At 42.2% G+C, this 17,751-nt stretch overlaps 1 protein-coding gene across 5 annotated transcripts in view; it reads left to right on the top strand.

The window, feature by feature from the left end:
• Positions 1-852: 852 nt before the first annotated feature.
• The window catches only part of SCML2 (Scm polycomb group protein like 2), a 69,496-nt gene continuing 52,597 nt past the window's right edge, over positions 853-17,751 (top strand). For 3 of the 5 annotated variants that reach the window (XM_072329715.1, XM_072329722.1, XM_072329737.1), the window contains exons 1-3: positions 853-938; positions 11,430-11,537; positions 16,466-16,534. In XM_072329715.1, coding sequence (XP_072185816.1) covers positions 11,516-11,537; positions 16,466-16,534 — 91 coding nt within the window. In that variant the 5' untranslated portion in view covers positions 853-938; positions 11,430-11,515. The remainder of the gene's footprint in view (positions 939-11,429; positions 11,538-16,465; positions 16,535-17,751) is intronic. The other 2 variants (XM_072329731.1, XM_072329756.1) reach the window with 2 other exon arrangements.

Here is a 17,751-nt window from a genome sequence, read left to right on the forward strand (position 1 = left end):
CTCTGGTGAGGCCACACCTCGAGTATTGTGTTCAGTTTTGTGCCCCTCACTACAAGAAAGACATCGAGGCCCTGGAGCATGTCCAGAGATGGGCAATGAAGCTGTGAGAGGTCTGGAGCACAAGTCTGATGAAGAGCAGCTGAGGGAGCTGGGATTGTTCAGTCTGGAGAAGAGGAGGATCAGGGGAGACCTTATTGCTCTCTGCAACCGCCTGAAGAGAGGTTGTGCCAAGGAGGGGGTTGGCCTCTTTTCTCAGGTAACAGCGATAGGACAGGAGGGAATGGCCTCAGGTTGTGCCTGGAGAGGTTCAGGTTGGGTATTAGGAAACATTTCTTCTCAGAAGGAGTGTTGATGCAGTGGCACAGGCTGCACAGGGAGGTGGTGGAGTCACCGTCCCCGGAGGTGTTTGAGAGCTGCATGGATGCGGCACTGAGAGATGTGGTTAGTGAGCATGCTGTGATGGGCTGGTGGTTGGTCTAGATGGCTTTAGAAAAAAAATTTCCAACATAAATAATTTTATGATTCTGTTGTATATTTGCTTATTTCTGTCACACCGTCTAAGCACTAAGCACTAAAACGTGTGGTGAAGGCCTGTTTTCCCCGTTTCTGAAGAACCACCGACTGGTCTGAGGGCACTACTTTAAACACAGGACACTGGCTGGGTGGATTCGACTTCCACCCTGAAGAATGTAGTGTCTTATTTGGTATATATTCAGATTTATTTTCTTCCCTTTCTTTCCCCTTCTCTTCCCCATCAGCACACCCAGGATCCCAACCACCCACCCGCTCCCACCCGCAGGTAGGGGTGAGGCCAGGCGGAAAGGGGGCGGTGGCGCCGGTTCGGGCATGCGCGGTGCCTCCGCAACATGGCGGCGGAGTGAGGCGGCCGGCGGCGGGAGCCGCTCGAGGGAGGCGGGGGTGCCTCTGCCCCCGGCCCGGTGAGTGGCGGCGGGGAGGGCCGCGGGGCGGGAGCGGCGGGGTGGAGGGCCGAGCGGCGGCGGCCCCGTCCGTGTCACGGTGGTGGTGGCGGCAGGGGTCGGGTCGGCTGTGCCCGGTGTCCGGCCTCCGGGGCGGGCTGTCTTTGACAGCGGGGAGCGAGCGGCGGAGGGGGAGCGGCTCCCGGGGAGCGATCCTCGGCGTGGTGCTGAGCTGCGAGGGGCGCGGATGGGCCGGCCACGAGAGCCGGCTGCGGGACTGCCGAGTTACAGCGGTGTCCGAGCGAGATCTTACGCAGGTAGGCACTCTTCGGGAGATGTAAGGACGCTTCACGTGTTTCAGCAAATGTTTTAAGTAGCGCTTAAGGCTGGACGGGGCTGTGAGCATCCTGATGTGGCTGTCGGTGTCGCTGGTCATTGCAGGGGAGTTGGACACGGTGGTCTGCAAGGGTACCTTCCAACTCAGAGAGCTGTGTGGTTCTGTGCCGTGTAGATTTAATGGTCTGACTTGTGAACAACACTTCAGTGCGAGCTGGGGTATGGTTATTTTATTATTATTCAAAGAGTAGCAGCTTAAATCTTTGGGTGTTTGAAGCTGTCGTGCTGCATCTTGCTCTTTGGAGACAGCAGAGAAAAGCCAAGTGTGGGACAGTTGGTGTCGGACCAGTGGCTGCAGCCGTGCAGGTGGCAGTGACAGCAGGAGGGCACCCGGTGGTGGCTGTGCTGTGGGGCAGCACGGTAACACTGGGACATAAGCAGGAGGTGAGCGCTGCGGCTTGCTGTCAGCTCGGGGGCCTGGCAGTGTTTGGGGGAACTGCTGCCTGCCTGGGGCAGGGTGAGCTGGATTTCTCCCTTAGGGCATAATAAAACCTAAGTGCTGCTTCAGGATGACGGCACTTGAATTGATGTAAAGAAAAACCGAGTTAGAGATGCTTTGGGCTGGTGCTTTATTTACAGGAAGCTTCACAGTAATGCAAGCAGAAAGTGTACAAACTCGAAGCTGAAATCTAGATGTTGAAGTATTTGTAGGGCTGTTAGGTGTAACAAGGTCTGGTTCTGAGTATTCAAGTAATGCTCACTGACTGTTTGAGATGTAGCTGACAGGGTTGTTGGCCCTAGTTCTCTCATTGCTGTGAATAATGCAGTAGTATTTGTGTAGTATCTGCTGGGTTGCTTGGTATTGAATATTTCATAGGAATGTTCAGGTTCTGCAAAGAAATATGTGACTCCATGTGATACACTCCTTTCACACCAGTTAGAAGCCACCTAGGTACATAATTGCAGCTCTAACAAAGTCATTCTTAAAGTTGGGCCCTATTGTAAGTATCAGTTTTGATGCAGGGAGGATTGAACAAGAAGCGGTGACAGTCTTCTAGAAGATAGTTCCACAGACAATGTGTGGTGCTGCTTTGAATGTGCAGGTGCCTGCTTTCTTTCCTTCCACTGGCAGAGATGCTGCTGCCACCTTTGTTGTCTGCAGTACAGTGCTATGGTAAAGCAGAGAGAGGTATTGTATTGCTTTCTGGAGTGGCTGCCTGAGTTCATAGGAGGCATCGGAGAGGGTTTCCATTATATACTTGTAATTCAGTTTTCACTTGTGTAAAATTTGCAGTACTTAGAATGCATTTGTTTCCACTATCTGCCTAAAAGTTGCATATATGAAATGCTGACTCTGCTTTACTTGAGAGAAGATAGAATAGGCTGAAGCAAATGTAGGTAGCAACTTCAGCCCTTTGCACGTGGGTTTCCTTTTCCTCACAATTTTGTCTCATTGCTTTCTCAATATTCAAGTTGACTTGTAAGCTGTGAGTGAGCCATGTTTGCTTCCTTTACTGTTGGAGTCTATATGTGATGGAGTGGAAGTCTGAGGAGAAATGGAGTCTGCGGTAGTTACCGCTTGATATTAAACAGCATCACTGATGGGAAATGCCCATTGTCATTAGCTGTCCAGGACACTGCAGCTGGCTGTCTTGCTTGTCAGGATGCCTCAAGCAGGGATGGGCAAAGTGCACGATTCTTCTCGCACGTGTTCACATGATCTCTGAAAGTACCTCAGTGTGCTGTCATGTTTTCCAAGTGTAACTAAAACAAATGACAGGTTGGGATAGGGATAGTGCTTCAGCAAGTCTGCACAAGGGAGGCTGTTGACCAACTCATTGACCTCTGCATCTGCTGGGAATGTGAGGTTCTGTTTGTTCCCATTTGACAGAAGCAGCCTTAGGCGCTCAGTCTTAGTGCTGATTGCTTCTTCCAGAGATTAAAATCTTAAATGTGAAGGATGATGTTGTCAGTGTTCTTCAAAATGTTAGACATGCCTTGCAAGTGTCCCAGGACACTTGAGACTTTGGGCATGTTGGAAATCCTCTGTAAAGTTGTTGAGGCTTAATAGAGCCATTTGCAATAGTGGAACAATAGAAATGCTAAGGGTAAATTTGTTCGTACTTGAACGTTAGAGGTGTTTTCATTGCATGTAATGATCTTGGTATTTTTTGCAAATACTCTTAACTTTAATTTGACTCTGTGTAATTTGAAGTCCCAGCATGTTTGTTAATATTCCAGCACAATTTGATGAATGTTTTTGTGTGCACGCTGCTGCCGGCTGACTCAACCTTTGCAGGCCGCTGCTGTGGAGCAGCAAGAGACAGACTGGTGAGTGATGGGGTCGGCTTGCTCCTTGCACTGCATTAAGCTTGTGCTGTATCTCTGCGGTCTCTTCAAGTTGTTGTCCTGCAAGTTGGGCGAGGGACTTTCTGCCACTAGAGCCTGGTGTGCAGTCTCATCCTGTAGCTGCTGCCTGAGGTGTCCCAGGCAGCAGCAGGCGTGCTGCCCCATTATTTGCAGCAGGTTTACAAGCAGCAATCAGGGCATGAACGGTGGTGAGGAACCTTAGAGGTGCTTGTGTCTCTCCCCTGTTAGTCTTTTGCTTGGTTAGTGAGGAAATGGCCAGGATGGATGGGGCCCTGGGCAGCCTAATCTAGTAGCTGGCAACCTTGCTCATGGCAGGGGATTGGAACTGGATGGGCTTTAAGGTCCCTTGCAACCCAAGGCATTTTAAGAATCGGTGATTCTGTGAAATAAATCTGGAGGAAAGTCAGGAGCTGTGTTCACACTGTTGAACAAGCAGGAACTGTCTTTACAAGGCTTATCTCTGTTGGATAGGCTTGCTCAGATCATTTCTCTTGTAGATGGTGGATGTCGGGCATGGGTACATGCAACAGAATTGTTCGTAGTGGAGAGGATATGCTGTCTCCTGTGCTGTCATGGTGTTGCTGCCACTGAAAGTGAACCCTTTACTTTCTGTGTCCTAGAATCATAGAGTATAAAATCCAGTGTTAGCTTAGACATGAATGAAGAAATGTGCAGTTCTTCTTTGATGTGGTAATGTGTGTGTCTCATATCAGCCTTCTGGGTTCAAGACTGCTTTATGGGTAGTATTCGATTGTTTTTGATTCAAATGGTTGCATCACTGAGAGTGTGCTTACTGCAGTTCTCCCGTGTGCTCTCTTCCTGCCTTTCTGAATTATTTGCGGGGCTGTTAATATCAAAGACTTCATGAAATCACTGAAGTTCTGTTAAAGTTCTCTTCCACATATTCTAGTAGGCCGTAGTCTTTCTTCTCCACAGGGAAAATGGCACCTAGATATCTTATGTCCAGACTAATCTCCAAGTACATTTTATTTGGGGTTTGTTAGAATAAAGCTGTGAGCAGCTCGTGGACTGATATTTTTCCCCTGTATTTTTCTGGTGTATTTTCTACTCAGCTCCCCATTTGGTATGTTGTCATCTAACAACAAGCGAGACATTACATTAAAGGTAGATATTCTGGTTTAAATCATTTGATTCTATGCTTTCAGCTTCACAAATCAGGTCAAATTCTATTTTAAGATACCAAGGAAATCTGGTCCTTGCATGAAAGGGATGAACTTTGATGGGAATCCAAGTTTGTTGTCTTCTCAAGATAACGTGATATCCCTTTTTGTCCAGGGCAAAGCTGAGGTTGAGCCTTTGGTCATCTGTAGCATGCATTAGTTGAGGGAGTGTCTGAAGTTTATAGAACACAGAAGAGTAGCACCATTTTAATGGGGTGCATACATGGAATGAAGCATGTGCCGTTATTTATGTACTGTATGGAATCTACTGGAGATTAAGGCAAGAAGGTTCAGTGCAAGGAGTGTAACTCCTGGGGCACTTTTAAAAGGCCATTTGAAAAGAACAGCTCATAAAAGTGAGTCTTGTACGTGGAGGAATGTGGAAGGGTATCAGAGAGGATGAATTTGGTGGAGCTCTTTACTGTCGCTATCATCCTTCCAGGCTCAGATTAAAAGGACTGTGATGTCCAGGGTGGTGTTTGTAGGACTGTATCTCTCGTGTCTATATCTGCTCAGAAAAGGTAGGCAGTGCAGGCACACCTGCAGGATGGGGCGTTGTGTTGTTTGGGTTCTGGCTCAGGGAGGGAAGGGATGAGTGACCTTTCATAGATTTCTGCATCAAATGAAAGGTGACTGTGTTAGTCTAGTTACTCTGCTGGATGAGCACAAATTTGGACTACGGAGATTGATTTGCAACTCCAAAATCATGTGGGGTGCTCTTCAGTTCCATTTGCACTGAGCTTCCACAGTCTCTCTAGTTACCACGTAGAAGCAATGTAGCTGAGAGGAAGCCAGGGCTATCTAAGAGGTTGTAAGACCCTTTTCTAGCAGCCCTCTGCTTGTCTTTCCACCCCTTGTCTTCCTGTATACACACAGTCTCCTACTGCTGCTTTTAAAACTGCTGCTATTGCTTTCTGTCTGTCAAGAGATGAGTGCAGAAAGCCATGTAGGGATCTCTGGCATCCCATGCTGTCCTGGGCTCTGGGCATCTTTACTGTGTTTGCAGTAGCAATTTCTTTTCTCCTTTTACCTGCTGTGTTTGCATGGTGCTAAAAGTGTGCTCCGTGCCTCAAAGAGCAAATTGAGCTCTGTGCTGCCTTGGGGCAGGCTGAGCTGAAGGCAGAGGAGGTGCATTTGGGTGTCCTGAGGATTTCATGCAGCTGTTGAGCATTTTGCCACTGTTGGTTCATGCAAGATGCTTGGGTTTTGTTTTGTTTTTGATGTGTTGTTAATGAGTTTGCTCCACGAAAGCAATTTGAGTTAGGAATTTGAACAAAGCCAGGTCAAAGAATGAAGATGAATGTTTGCAGGAACAGTACCCCAGGAAGTCGGAAACAGCACAGAAGCCTCAGTGAGTTGAATCCACCAAAATGTTGGTGCTACTGCAAATACGTACCAGCAAACCACTAAAACTGACAGTCTGACTTAGATAGAAACGTAAGCGCCGCGGCTGTATTTTTGATTTATTTGTATATAACATTAGAATGGCCTTTCATGTGGGAAGACGGGCATTTTAAGAATATTTGAAGCTGTTAATGGGCAGTCGGCCGCTGTGCTGAACTGCTGACTTCACACATACCATTTCCTTTTTCAGGTTTTTACAGCCCCACATCGGCTGACTTTTAAAGCAGGACGGGGGCGTGCAGAGGGGAGAAGGTATTTTTATTTTCCATCGGTAGCCATAGAGCAGCTCTTAACTTTGTTATCACTATCAAATTAGCCAGTGTTGAATGTCCGCGATGTGAGATGTTTCTGCTCTTGCTTGATGCTAGCTACGTTATTGACTATTGAGACTTAACTTTTCTGCTGTTCACATTGATAAGTATATATTTCTCATTTCAGGAATTCCAGGGACAGATTTGTGGTCTAAGCCTTGTTAGTATCACTTTTTAAGATGTACGATGCCTGACTCTGTGCCGAATGATATATACCTCGTATGGACTGAGAGCTTAAGATTGTGTCATCTTGAAATGTGTAATTACAGTTGCTCACATCCTAAAGCAGATCGTAAACTTACCTGCAAGGAAGGTGGAACGTTTACAAACAGTATTTTACCTCTGACAGCTTACAAGTTTGGTTGTACAGTCACTTCCTAAACAGTGAGCAGTGCAGCGTTGGTCACTTTCCAAGCAGTTTTCAAAGTGCAGTAAATTTCTTCTTCCCGTTGCTACAAAATGATATCTGTGAAGCAGTAATTACTTACTCTCTTCCTTTACCAGCTTAAGAAATATTCACGTAGTTGTTTATGTGGCTGGCTAACACTGGCTCTTTTGGAAGCCTGTGATTTTTTCCAAAGGATGGGCTCTCTGATCTCTGCTAAGAGAGGGCTTGTGGTCTCTCTGTTTCTTAGAAGTTCTGCCACAGGAAAATGTGGAAGTTTAATTTCCTTTCCTGGAAAGATCCTCATTTTTTTAATTTACTTACTTATTGCAGAGAATGTGAAGGAAAGGGGATTCTGAGTTGGATCGGGTTTCTTGTCAGAGCACCGACCGGTTATAGCTGTGCGTGCGTAAATGAAAGGAAACCTCAGCTCTAGGTTTTGTTTTGAACTCTGAAATGCGCGATGCTGATTTACTGCTGCAGAGCTTGTGTTTTATAATGGTACAGCTCATTTGCACCAGTGTAAGGTTGTTTTTCCTTTTGTCTTCCGAGATGTTGTTTTGCTATAATGGGGCTGCAGTGTGTGCTCCTCAAAGTGTTTATGGATGGCTCCCGTCACAGAAACGCAGAGGTGTATGTTGTTGAGGCTTGAAGTGTATTTGAGGCTGTGCACTGGGCAACTTGCCTGGAAGGAAGTCTTCCAGGAGACTTGGAAGTATTGAATGTTACAGCAGTACACTTTGTAGCCTTATTCTGTTTATTTGCCTCTTTGCAGGGCCTCTGGGACTTGTGCTGGTGGTGTGAAGCAGGTACTTGTGTTTAAGAGATAGCAGGTGAATAGAGGAGTAGGTGAAACAAAATATTCCTCGTTCCGAAACAGTAATTGTGAAGGACTGCTGCTCTTTGTGAGAAGCATGAGCTTCAGCCCTGCTCTTGCCCTTGCACAGTCCTGCTGCTTGGACCCTGCGTGCCTCAGAGATCACAGTCTCTGCCTTATCTCTGGGCTGAGCTTCATGGTCCCTGACACAAGCACCGTAACACGTTTGGCGATGCTAAGCCCGCAATCCGCTGGGTGCTCAGGCTGCTTTCAAATGTTCCCTTTATCTCCATAATCCCACAGTGTGTATTTTATGAGCAGGCGTGCTGTCAAGATAAACCTGCGCTGGGAATTCCTAAATATGCATGGCTTTTTCTTTCAGGACATTCAGCTCTCTTGAATGCCTGGAAAGATAACGGAGATGTGGTTGGGAGAAAACAGAATGATTTGGTATCTTCTGTAAAATACTGACTTCTTAGCAATGCAGCATCGTGTGTCCTCAGAGTAATTCTTTCAAAATTAGAAGAGCGATGTGAGACACAAAAATGTTTTCCATCCTGTTTGCTGACCCCACAGCGCTGTGCAGCAGCGACGCATAGAGGGTGAAGGCTGAGGTTGGTCTGACAGTGTGTGTCCTGCTGACAAAGGGCTGGCAAAAGGGGTGCCAGCTGCTGAGAGAGACACGGGTATTAACATAAGCACTGCAGTAAGGAATTAAAGGGAGATGGATGCTTTCCACCTGTTTTTTTTTTGGTTTGGTTTCATCTTTTTGCTTGCTTGGTTGGTTTTTTAAAGTAGCTGATGCAAAGGAAGCTAATCAGAGAAAGAATAAAACAGCTTACAGGATGAGCTGAGAAATAAATGGTCTATGTAATACAGTCGATGAATATAAACATGGAGATCTTCTCTATGTTTTAAGATAAATTTACTGTTCATGCTTATTTATTTATTTGTTTATTTATTTCTTCTTGAAGCTACTTGATGAATTTCTTAACCTCGGCTTTCATAGAATCATTAAGGTTAGAAAAGACAGCTGAGACCATTTAGTCCAACCAACATCACACCATGCCCACTGTGCTGGTGAGGGCTGAGGCCCATCTTGAGCAGCTGAGGAGGTGACTGCTTGCTGTTGGCTGCATCATCACTTAAGGCAGTGCTAGGCTGTCCTTCAGCCTACTCTGGTGAGGGAGCTCGTCCTTCCTTTCAGACCGACCCTACTGTTTTGTAGGTAGCTGGTTTTCTTTTTGCTACCATTCAGCAGTTGTTAGGGACTCGGAAACACTGTTCTTGAATGTCTTCTGTGACCAGTGTCTCAGTCTACCAATTACTATAATAGAGACTGCAGGCTGAATGCTGTAGGTTTGATCAGGTTTTAAGCAGCACCTCTTCCACACAGTAATACCCTGTACACCCCTAGTTCAGCCTACGCTCTCAGAGCTTTCTGTTGCCTTGTATTTTTAACAGGCTAGTGGGCACGCTGTAAAACCGCCTATCTGCTGGAGCAGGGGCTAATGAAACGCTGGAATCCTTTTTATGTCCTGACAGACACTCCGGTTGTGCTAAACTTGATGACTATCACTGCAGGCTTGGAATCTTTATTACTGCACCAAGTGCAATCTGGTGCTTGGAACAAAAAGATAAAAACCATGCGCCGTTTTAAAGTAATCTGTAAAAACAGTTACTTTGACTCCGTATCACCTTTCGCAATTTATTACTCACGGCGGAAAAGCTTTGAATTTTTGGGGGAGTCTACGAAAGCATCAAGTATTTCAAATTTATTTGATGGCTTAAAAGGATTTCTGTTCTTAATCCTGATGATCACTTATGCCGTGAGTGCCATTGTGTAGCGAAACCAGCTTACTTTATGTCGGCGTTCGGTTTTATTTATAACTGCTTTCAAGTCTCAGTTCCTTGAGCTTTTGTAATAAATATCCTGCACATTCGTGTGCTGCCGACACATGAAACGCGTTCCTCGGTCATTAGACTTTCAAAAATCATACTTATTTTTAGCGCCGGGACCTGCCCTGTGTGAAGTTTTCATCGTACAGGCTACCACCATAGTGTACAAGTTCCTCAGGATTTCACTGAAGTTTCACCATTTCCAGGAATATAATTGTCTGTATGACACACCTCTCACTATATGCAATATTAGCGTTGTTCATTTTTCAATACGCAAGTATAAGGTTCAAGAAGTTCCAAGTGGGTATCATGAACTATTGTTTTTCTTCTTCCTCTTTTTTTTTAATGACAAAGGATGATATAGTTTCTAAAAACGTTACTTCTGGCAAAATTAATCTTTGAAAAAGTACCGACTTACATTAAAAAAGAAACCTACAAAATTCTTGAGCTGTTGACGACATAAATTCTGACCTCGTGGAATTTCCTAGGAAGGAAGTGATCAAAGAAGGCAAGTCAGAAATGTGAATGTACAAGGTCTGCTCTGAAAGTAATGCCTCCCGCTTTATGGTGTTGGCCCGTGACATTGGAGGTGGATGTTGGTGGTATGGCAGGAGAGACTGAACCTTCCTGCCAATAAGCCCATGGATGTTGCTGTGTGACAGATGTCTGCAGAGACAAAGTAGCATCTGACATGGAAGTACGTATGGAGCACAGGTGCGTCAGTGAATTCCTCCATGTGGAAAAGATGGCACCCATTGACATTAATTGATGCTTGCTGAACGTTGATGGAGACCAACCAGGGGATGTGAGTGCAGTGAGGTAATGGGTGGTGCATTTCAGCAGTGCTGACAGTGGGCCACCTCCACTGCTGCAGGTTTTTATGAGAGCAGTATGCCAGCTCTTGTTCATCGTGGTGATGATTGTTGAAAAAGAGTATTTTGTAGCGTTATCAAGCTCTTTGTATCAGTTGTAGTTGCCATGAAAATAAATAGGAGACATTACTTTCAGAGCGATCTACGTATTTTTATGTGCTATTATTTGAATAATGCCAAGTAAACTTGCTGCTTTTGATGCTTTAGGGATAAAAAGCTTCAAATGAGTTTGTCTTGAATTGAATGCAGTGGTAATTCCTAAAACTAGATGCTTGAGTAGAACATCACAGTAACACACAAATGTTTTTGTTGTGTTAAATTGGTTTCACTAAGTTGTCCCCTATAGTTTCTAAAAACTGCAAGTATGTGGATCTGCAGTCGGCTTCCTCTAATGGGTTCTCCCAGCTCTGCTGTAAGTGGTAGTGGCCAGCAAGCAGATGCAGTGAGCAATTGTGCTTTTGAGTAGGTTTCTTACAGCCATGTTTTGTTCTTCCTTCCCTTGTAGTTTGTAAAGAATGTTTTATCCAGGGCTGTTTAAAAGTGATGGTTGTTGAATTCCCTGCATGTAAGTGCGTGATGCATTAAAGTCTTTCTTCCATTTTTCAGTAATGCTTGTTGGGGAAAACAGAAAAAAAAAAAGAATGTTTTATGTCTTTCTTTGTGTTAGAAACTCACTGCAAATGCAAATCATTCTACAACAAGCCACCCAAACCAATGAAATAAGTTTGGGTTCTTATATACCCTTGCTGCTTTGACACATCCATTGTTTATATGCTGTTCTTCTACAAATAGCTTGTTAAACTTTTGCAACCTTAAACCAATGTTTTATAATTGTAAAACAACACACACACACACACGCACAAAATCCTCCTTTCCAAAACAAGAAGACCCAAACTCTAACAACCTCCCCCTAACTTGATGTATTATTACTCCACAGGAAACTGTTGTACTGAAAGGAAGAATTAACTGGTCTTTCAACTTCAGTCTTTTTATTGTGAGAGGGAAGATCACACAAGTGTTACCATGGGGAGAACTACAGCTAAAGGTGAGGCCTGGTAACTTTTATCCAAGAGGAAACAGGGAACCTGTTAAACTGTCTCTTCTAAGGTGATGTTAGGTTATTACTTGTCAATATACTGTGAAGTTATAGAAGAGAGATACTGAGCTCAGGTTTAAACTTTATATTGTTTTAGAGTAAGTATGCTGAATTCAATTTATCATGTAGTTCTATACTGTTCAACAAAGGGAATTTGGACCTGTGACAGTCTCGAAGTCATTATACTACTTTAAAACTGAAGAGCATGTCTAGATGTGATGTTAAGCAAAATTTTTTACTGGAATGAATAGCATTAGCTGCTGTTTTCTGCAGACTTTTGGAGATAAAATGGGCACTTTTAAAATAAATTTGTCCATGATGCAGTGTATTATAAAGGTGTGGTTTGTGCTGTACCGTGACTGCAGAAGTTACTGTGAGTTGAGTGCTAGAATGTGTGAATGTTAACAAGTGTGTTTGGGTAGTGAAACAAAGAGAATGTAAAGCAAGAAAGGCCACTCTTTGAAGACAGTTTGATGCTGCTTTCCAAACCTTTCAGGTGGGTAGCTTTCTTCTATAAAAGATCCCTAACACTTCTGTACTGCTCTTGAGCTTTCCACCTTCTGCCCAAGCTGTTTTCAGTGCTGACATGCTCCCTTGGTAAATAATTATCTTTTGCTGTAATAGATTTTCTGTAATGACAGCAGTCATCTCTTTAATTGTTGCACCAAGAGTTTATGGAGGAAGTCTGCCCCCTTCTCTTGTAGCTTGTCTGCATGGCTGTTTTCTAAATGTACTGAAAGAAACACTCTGTTCTGGGCAGATAAGAATCCCAGTGGGGAAGCACAAAAGGAAAGGGAAGGAGGCATTTTAGATGTACTCTTTCTTGATAACCTCAGCTGTGTGCGCTGAGGTTTGGTGAGGGGTAGCTAAAATACGCTCACACCCCTACATGTTGGGGATTGAAAGCAGCTTGCTGATTTGTGGTAGATCTTGGGCTTGTTTTTAATATGAACTTAATATGAAGGTGAGCAACTGCTTGGCATGGGCAGAGTAAAGGTTTCTGTAACTGTGAGGTGTTTCATGTCCATCTGAAAGGGATAAACATCTGTTTAGAAAAGTAGTCTCCTGCTACATTTTGAACACAAGCTAGAGTTGAAGACTTTAAGATGGCTAAGAAATAGCCATGCATATCTTGGAAGCATGACTGTGAACTTTTTTCCCCGCACTGGACAGCAAGCAAATAGCAGGTCTTAGATGACAAACACATGCTTCCTCGTGCAGCATGCAACACTGAAACATTAATGCTAGCGAAAAAGATGATGCTTGCTCCTGCACAGACAAAAATCATCTTGTTTGCCAAAAGCTTAATTCTCCCCAGAAAGAAGTGTTTTGGATTTGTTAACTATCTCAAAGGGGAAGCTGGTGTTCAACACAGGACTTTATAAGAGGAAGTGGAAATTGGCCACAAAAGTCATCTTTACCATATTTTATATTCTGAAGGTACCTTTTCTGGTTATTATTTTTATTCCCCACATTTACAAGCTAGTAAAGATAACTTTGTCTGATTTCTTCTTTGTCTCTGTTTTCTTGCATGATAGATGTGGTTACTCTTGCCTGTCTTTTGTTGAATAATCTTATCAGCAGAAGAATCCTGTGGTTACTGATAGGGTGTAGTTGTGTAAACACACAGAGTTTTGATTCAGTAAGCAGGAAGCACTATTTAAAATAATTTATTATAAACTTGGTGCATATCTACCTCTGTAGTTTATGATGTGTGCTGTAGAAAAGCTGTTATTTAGATGAACAACAGAATATGTTGCTTTTTAGTATTTGCTACCAAGAAGTAAACATTCTTTTACAAGGCTTTGAAAACTCCTGTTTAGCTTGTTTGTATTACAGGCAACCTGTATACATTGTGAATTATGTATACTTAAGTGTTATGTGCTACCTGTTTGCACGGTGAATGTTACAACTCTTTGTATACTTTATATACTTATATAAATGTATTCCTGTATGTTTAACACTTTGATTGAAAATGGTATCTCATTCTTTTTCTTTTTTTCTTTTTTTCTTTTTTCTTTTTTTCTTTTTTTCTTTTTTTCTTTTTTCTTTTTTCTTTTTTCTTTTTTCTTTTTTTCTTTTTTTCTTTTTTTCTTTTTTTCTTTTTTTCTTTTTTTCTTTTTTTCTTTTTTTCTTTTTTTCTTTTTTTCTTTTTTTCTTTTTTTCTTTTTTTCTTTTTTTCTTTTTTTCTTTTTTTCTTTTTTTCTTTTTTCTTTTTTCTTTTTTTCTTTTTTTCTTTTTTTCTTTTTTTCTTTTTTTCTTTTTTTCTTTTTTTCTTTTTTTCTTTTTTTCTTTTTTTCTTTTTTTCTTTTTTTCTTTTTTTCTTTTTTTCTTTCTTTCTTTCTTTCTTTCTTTCTTTCTTTCTTTCTTTCTTTCTTTCTTTCTTTCTTTCTTTCTTTTTTTTTTTTAAGGAAAACTGAATAGCATATAATTAAATCCACAGTAGCAGCATTTCATTTTTGTTTATGTTTTGACAAAATGATCTGAAACGTGCTGTAAAGCTAAAGTAAACTCACATAAACTGAAAGAATAAATACGTGCTTGTCCTTTGAAAGTGAACTTTCTGAGCAGAGAAGATAGATAATGAATTAAACCGACTTGCTTTGTTCACCATGACCTTCAAGGCTCTAGAACTAATAAGTCTTTGCTGTCTCTAACATACAAATAAAGTTCCCATTTTCGAGTCTACTTTTCTGCCTTGAAGGAAATAAATCACTGAATGTAGCTAGGTGAAGGAGATGAAAAGAAAATACTCTTTGTGTCTGCGGAAACATTAGGGACCTTCATGACCTCATTTTTGAGGATTGACCTGAAAGTTTACCCAAACGGAGGGTCATATGCTGAGGGAATCCTATTCCTCAATCCAGGTATTTGACATAATACTCTTCCATGTCTTAATTTGGTTTTCAATGATCTTTTGAAATTGAATTTTCTAGAATTTGGGCTGTCCAAATGATGCAAGTACGCTGGCACATTTAAAGGCATTTATTTCACAGTTACACATCTAGATTTTAATAGATCTTGTATTCCTTAGTATTTCTTATAAAAATAGGCCACAAATTCTTATCTGCTCTCACTAATGACATTGGAAGAGGCACACCAGACTGAAGCATCTTAGCACCTGTAAACTATAATCTAAGGCAAACCTTTCTGAGTGGTGGGGGGTGGTAATAGATTCAGGGTATCTCAAGCAAAAACAGGACAGCGCTTCCTTCAGTAAATGGCATTTCATCTACTTAGATAAAATAGCTCCAGCTTTGTAGTAATTTTCTCACCATTAAAAGCTGGGATGCATAAAAGCAAGGGAAGCTTTGAAAAACAGACTTATTTTGGGGTGTTTCTGCATGTACTGAGTATGTTTTGCTTGAGCACTTTAAAGAACAGCTTTCTGTCCATCAGTACCAAGTGATAGCAATGGTACTTTGAATTCATTATAAACTAAGATGTTTCCAGCTTGGATTAAAGAGATATGTAAGGAATCCATTTATGTTTGTTAACATCTTAATTTTGTTCTTATAGTTTCTTTAATGGCTGATTTTAAGAATTACATGTCACTGACAGTGTTCCATTTCAATGTTCCTATTTGTCAGATAGGCAGTAACTCAAGCTGATACAGGAAATAAATAATTTGTGTGGTAGTTGTCAGTGAAGACTCATCTGGTGTCCAGGCTGAGGTTTTTCACATTTTTTCACCTGTTGTTGATTTCTCTTTTCATGAAAGGCTGTCATCTTGTTTGAAATCTGGCACTGTAGGGGAGATGTTCTTTCATGACCATCCTTTCAAGTTTTGGTCTTCGCAGAAAGCAGTTATTAGTTCTGTTCTTCAATACTCTCATGTGGGACTCCATTGGATTTCCTCTTTGGAAATAAGTGGTTTGGGAAGCTTTCTCTTCTGTAAGATATCAGCCTGATGTCTCTGACAGTCCCACGATTCTTTTATTTTTTGAAAGCCTGAGTAACTGAACTTGTAAAACATGGTAAAAGGCTTTTCTAGTGATTACCACCACCCAGCAGAAAACTGGCCGGATTCAGTTCAATCCCAAAGAGACTGGATTTGGAACTGTAGGAAGAAGACAGTGATGATGTCTCGTTGCGAGTGGTGTGAGTCCCTTCTTGGGTTCCCACTGATAGCTGTCAGGACACAGGTTGTCCACTGTTGAACAAGGACCTGGATTAGAGCTCTGTGGGCACCATGCACAGGTACTGCAGCAATTCCAGCTGAAGTTGCCCCCTGTAAGGAGTTTTGTTTGGGAACCTGTCAAGTGCTTTTATATCTGTTTTATACTTGTGAAGTATCTCACCTGAGTGTACTGATACACTTCAGTGGCCCTGACCAACCTCACTTAGATCCTCTTATCCACCAGCACACACCCTGACATCATTCTGATACTGCCAGCCCCTACCCCAGCAAGGCCACAGCAGCAGCCCATGGCCCATCTGAGCCTGACCCTGTCGCCAGGGAAGTTCCCATTGCCAGGACTGCCCTGGTACCCCTAGCTACCTGCTCTGGGCTGGGGTGGAAGGACAAACCCTCCTTGGGAGTCCATAGACCATGCTGTGACCTGACGGGAGAGTGCCACATCCTGTCCCTGAAGTACGGTGGAGGACTGGGGCTGATGAAAGAAAAATGTTCTCATTCTACTCCTCTTATATCTACATCTTTTTTTTTTATGCTGTACTTTTTCGTATATTTTGAAAGAAAAATAATGCAATCACTAGATTTGTATTACAAATACCTTTTTGTTATCCGTTGAAATAGATAAAACAAAGTCTTCGGAATGACACATTCTGTTTTGTTTGAAAGCATTCTGTGTTATGCCAGATGTTATTATAATGGGAATATTACATTGATAATGCCATGGAATCTTGTCTTTTAGATTCAAAGGAAATTAAAAAAGAGAAAGATGGAAAGAATCAGCAGGCAAACAACCCGTCTTTAAAAAGTGGTAGGTATTGCAGCTGTCAGGTTATTAGTTAAGGTATCCTAAAAGAAAAAGTATATATTTGGAATGTCTGACTCTCAAGACGTTTTTTTCCCTTCTCTTTGGCTATAACTGATGTGTAGTTAAAAACATAAAATTGCTTCTGTCCAACTGTTAGCAAAGTACGTTTTGATGTAGCAAATGACTGTTGAAACTGCTTGGCTCAAATCTGACAGTTTTATTAGCTCAGACAAGTACTCATGATATATGTAATCAAAAACTATGTAAATATAAACACTGTTTTTAAGATTGTTTACTGATTTTTTTTTTTTTGTTCTAGTAACATGTTTCCCTGTTGAATGCCTCTTTTGCCTCAGTTACCTTCTCTTTCATTCACGCTTGCTATTGCCAAAAGCTGAATTTCAGTTTAATAGTTTGATTTCTTAATATCGCTAACTAGATTGAATTGCCTGAGTTCCTAGTTTTACTTTAAATGCTGTTTTCAAATCAGTAGTTGATTGGTAATAAACTGAAGAAAACTACACAGTTGTCAAAAACAAGCCAACTTCTTGTAAACTTACACAACCTCTGTTATCCTCAGTAGGTGCCATAGGGGGACATATATGTTGGGCTGCTGGGAAATACATGGGACTGTTGGCAATTTCACTTTTGTGAAGTGCAGCAGGGGAGAAGCAGCATCCTTGTATGTTCTTTGTGCGTTTGCATTGGTTGAGTCTGAGGCAGTGAGAAGTGTCATCAGTACTGTTAACTGAAGTAGAATATTTCTTTAGGAGTCCTTTGTTCTTAGTAAAGTATCTTAGTGAAGTATCGCTGGGTTACTTAAACTCTCACTCTTACATTCCTATACCCCCTGACTCCTAGTGGATGGTCTGGTTCACAGGTTTTCCTTTGTGCCACCCGAGGAGTTGTGTTATTGACTAGGTCAATGACTTTATTTTTGAACACAGTGAGATCCTAACAAGATAACTGGGTAGTTGAAGTGATGAGTTTTTGCATAAAGATGGCTCTGCAAGTCATAGTACTGCTTTCTGCAGTTACATTTGTCAGATTTCTTTCTTCCATTTCTTGGAAGGGTATCAGTGGTTGTTCTCTCTTACAAATGCCCTTCCTTGCCTGTCTTAAAGTGTCTCTTTTCCCCTCTCCAATTGTGTAAGAGGAGCTTATGCAGGAGGACTTGGATGACATGTCTGTGTTTTAAAAACTGTTGTCTGACATTACAG

This window comes from Excalfactoria chinensis, chromosome 1 (genome assembly GCF_039878825.1).
Source record: "Excalfactoria chinensis isolate bCotChi1 chromosome 1, bCotChi1.hap2, whole genome shotgun sequence".
In the NCBI taxonomy this organism is placed as follows: Eukaryota; Metazoa; Chordata; class Aves; order Galliformes; family Phasianidae; genus Excalfactoria; species Excalfactoria chinensis.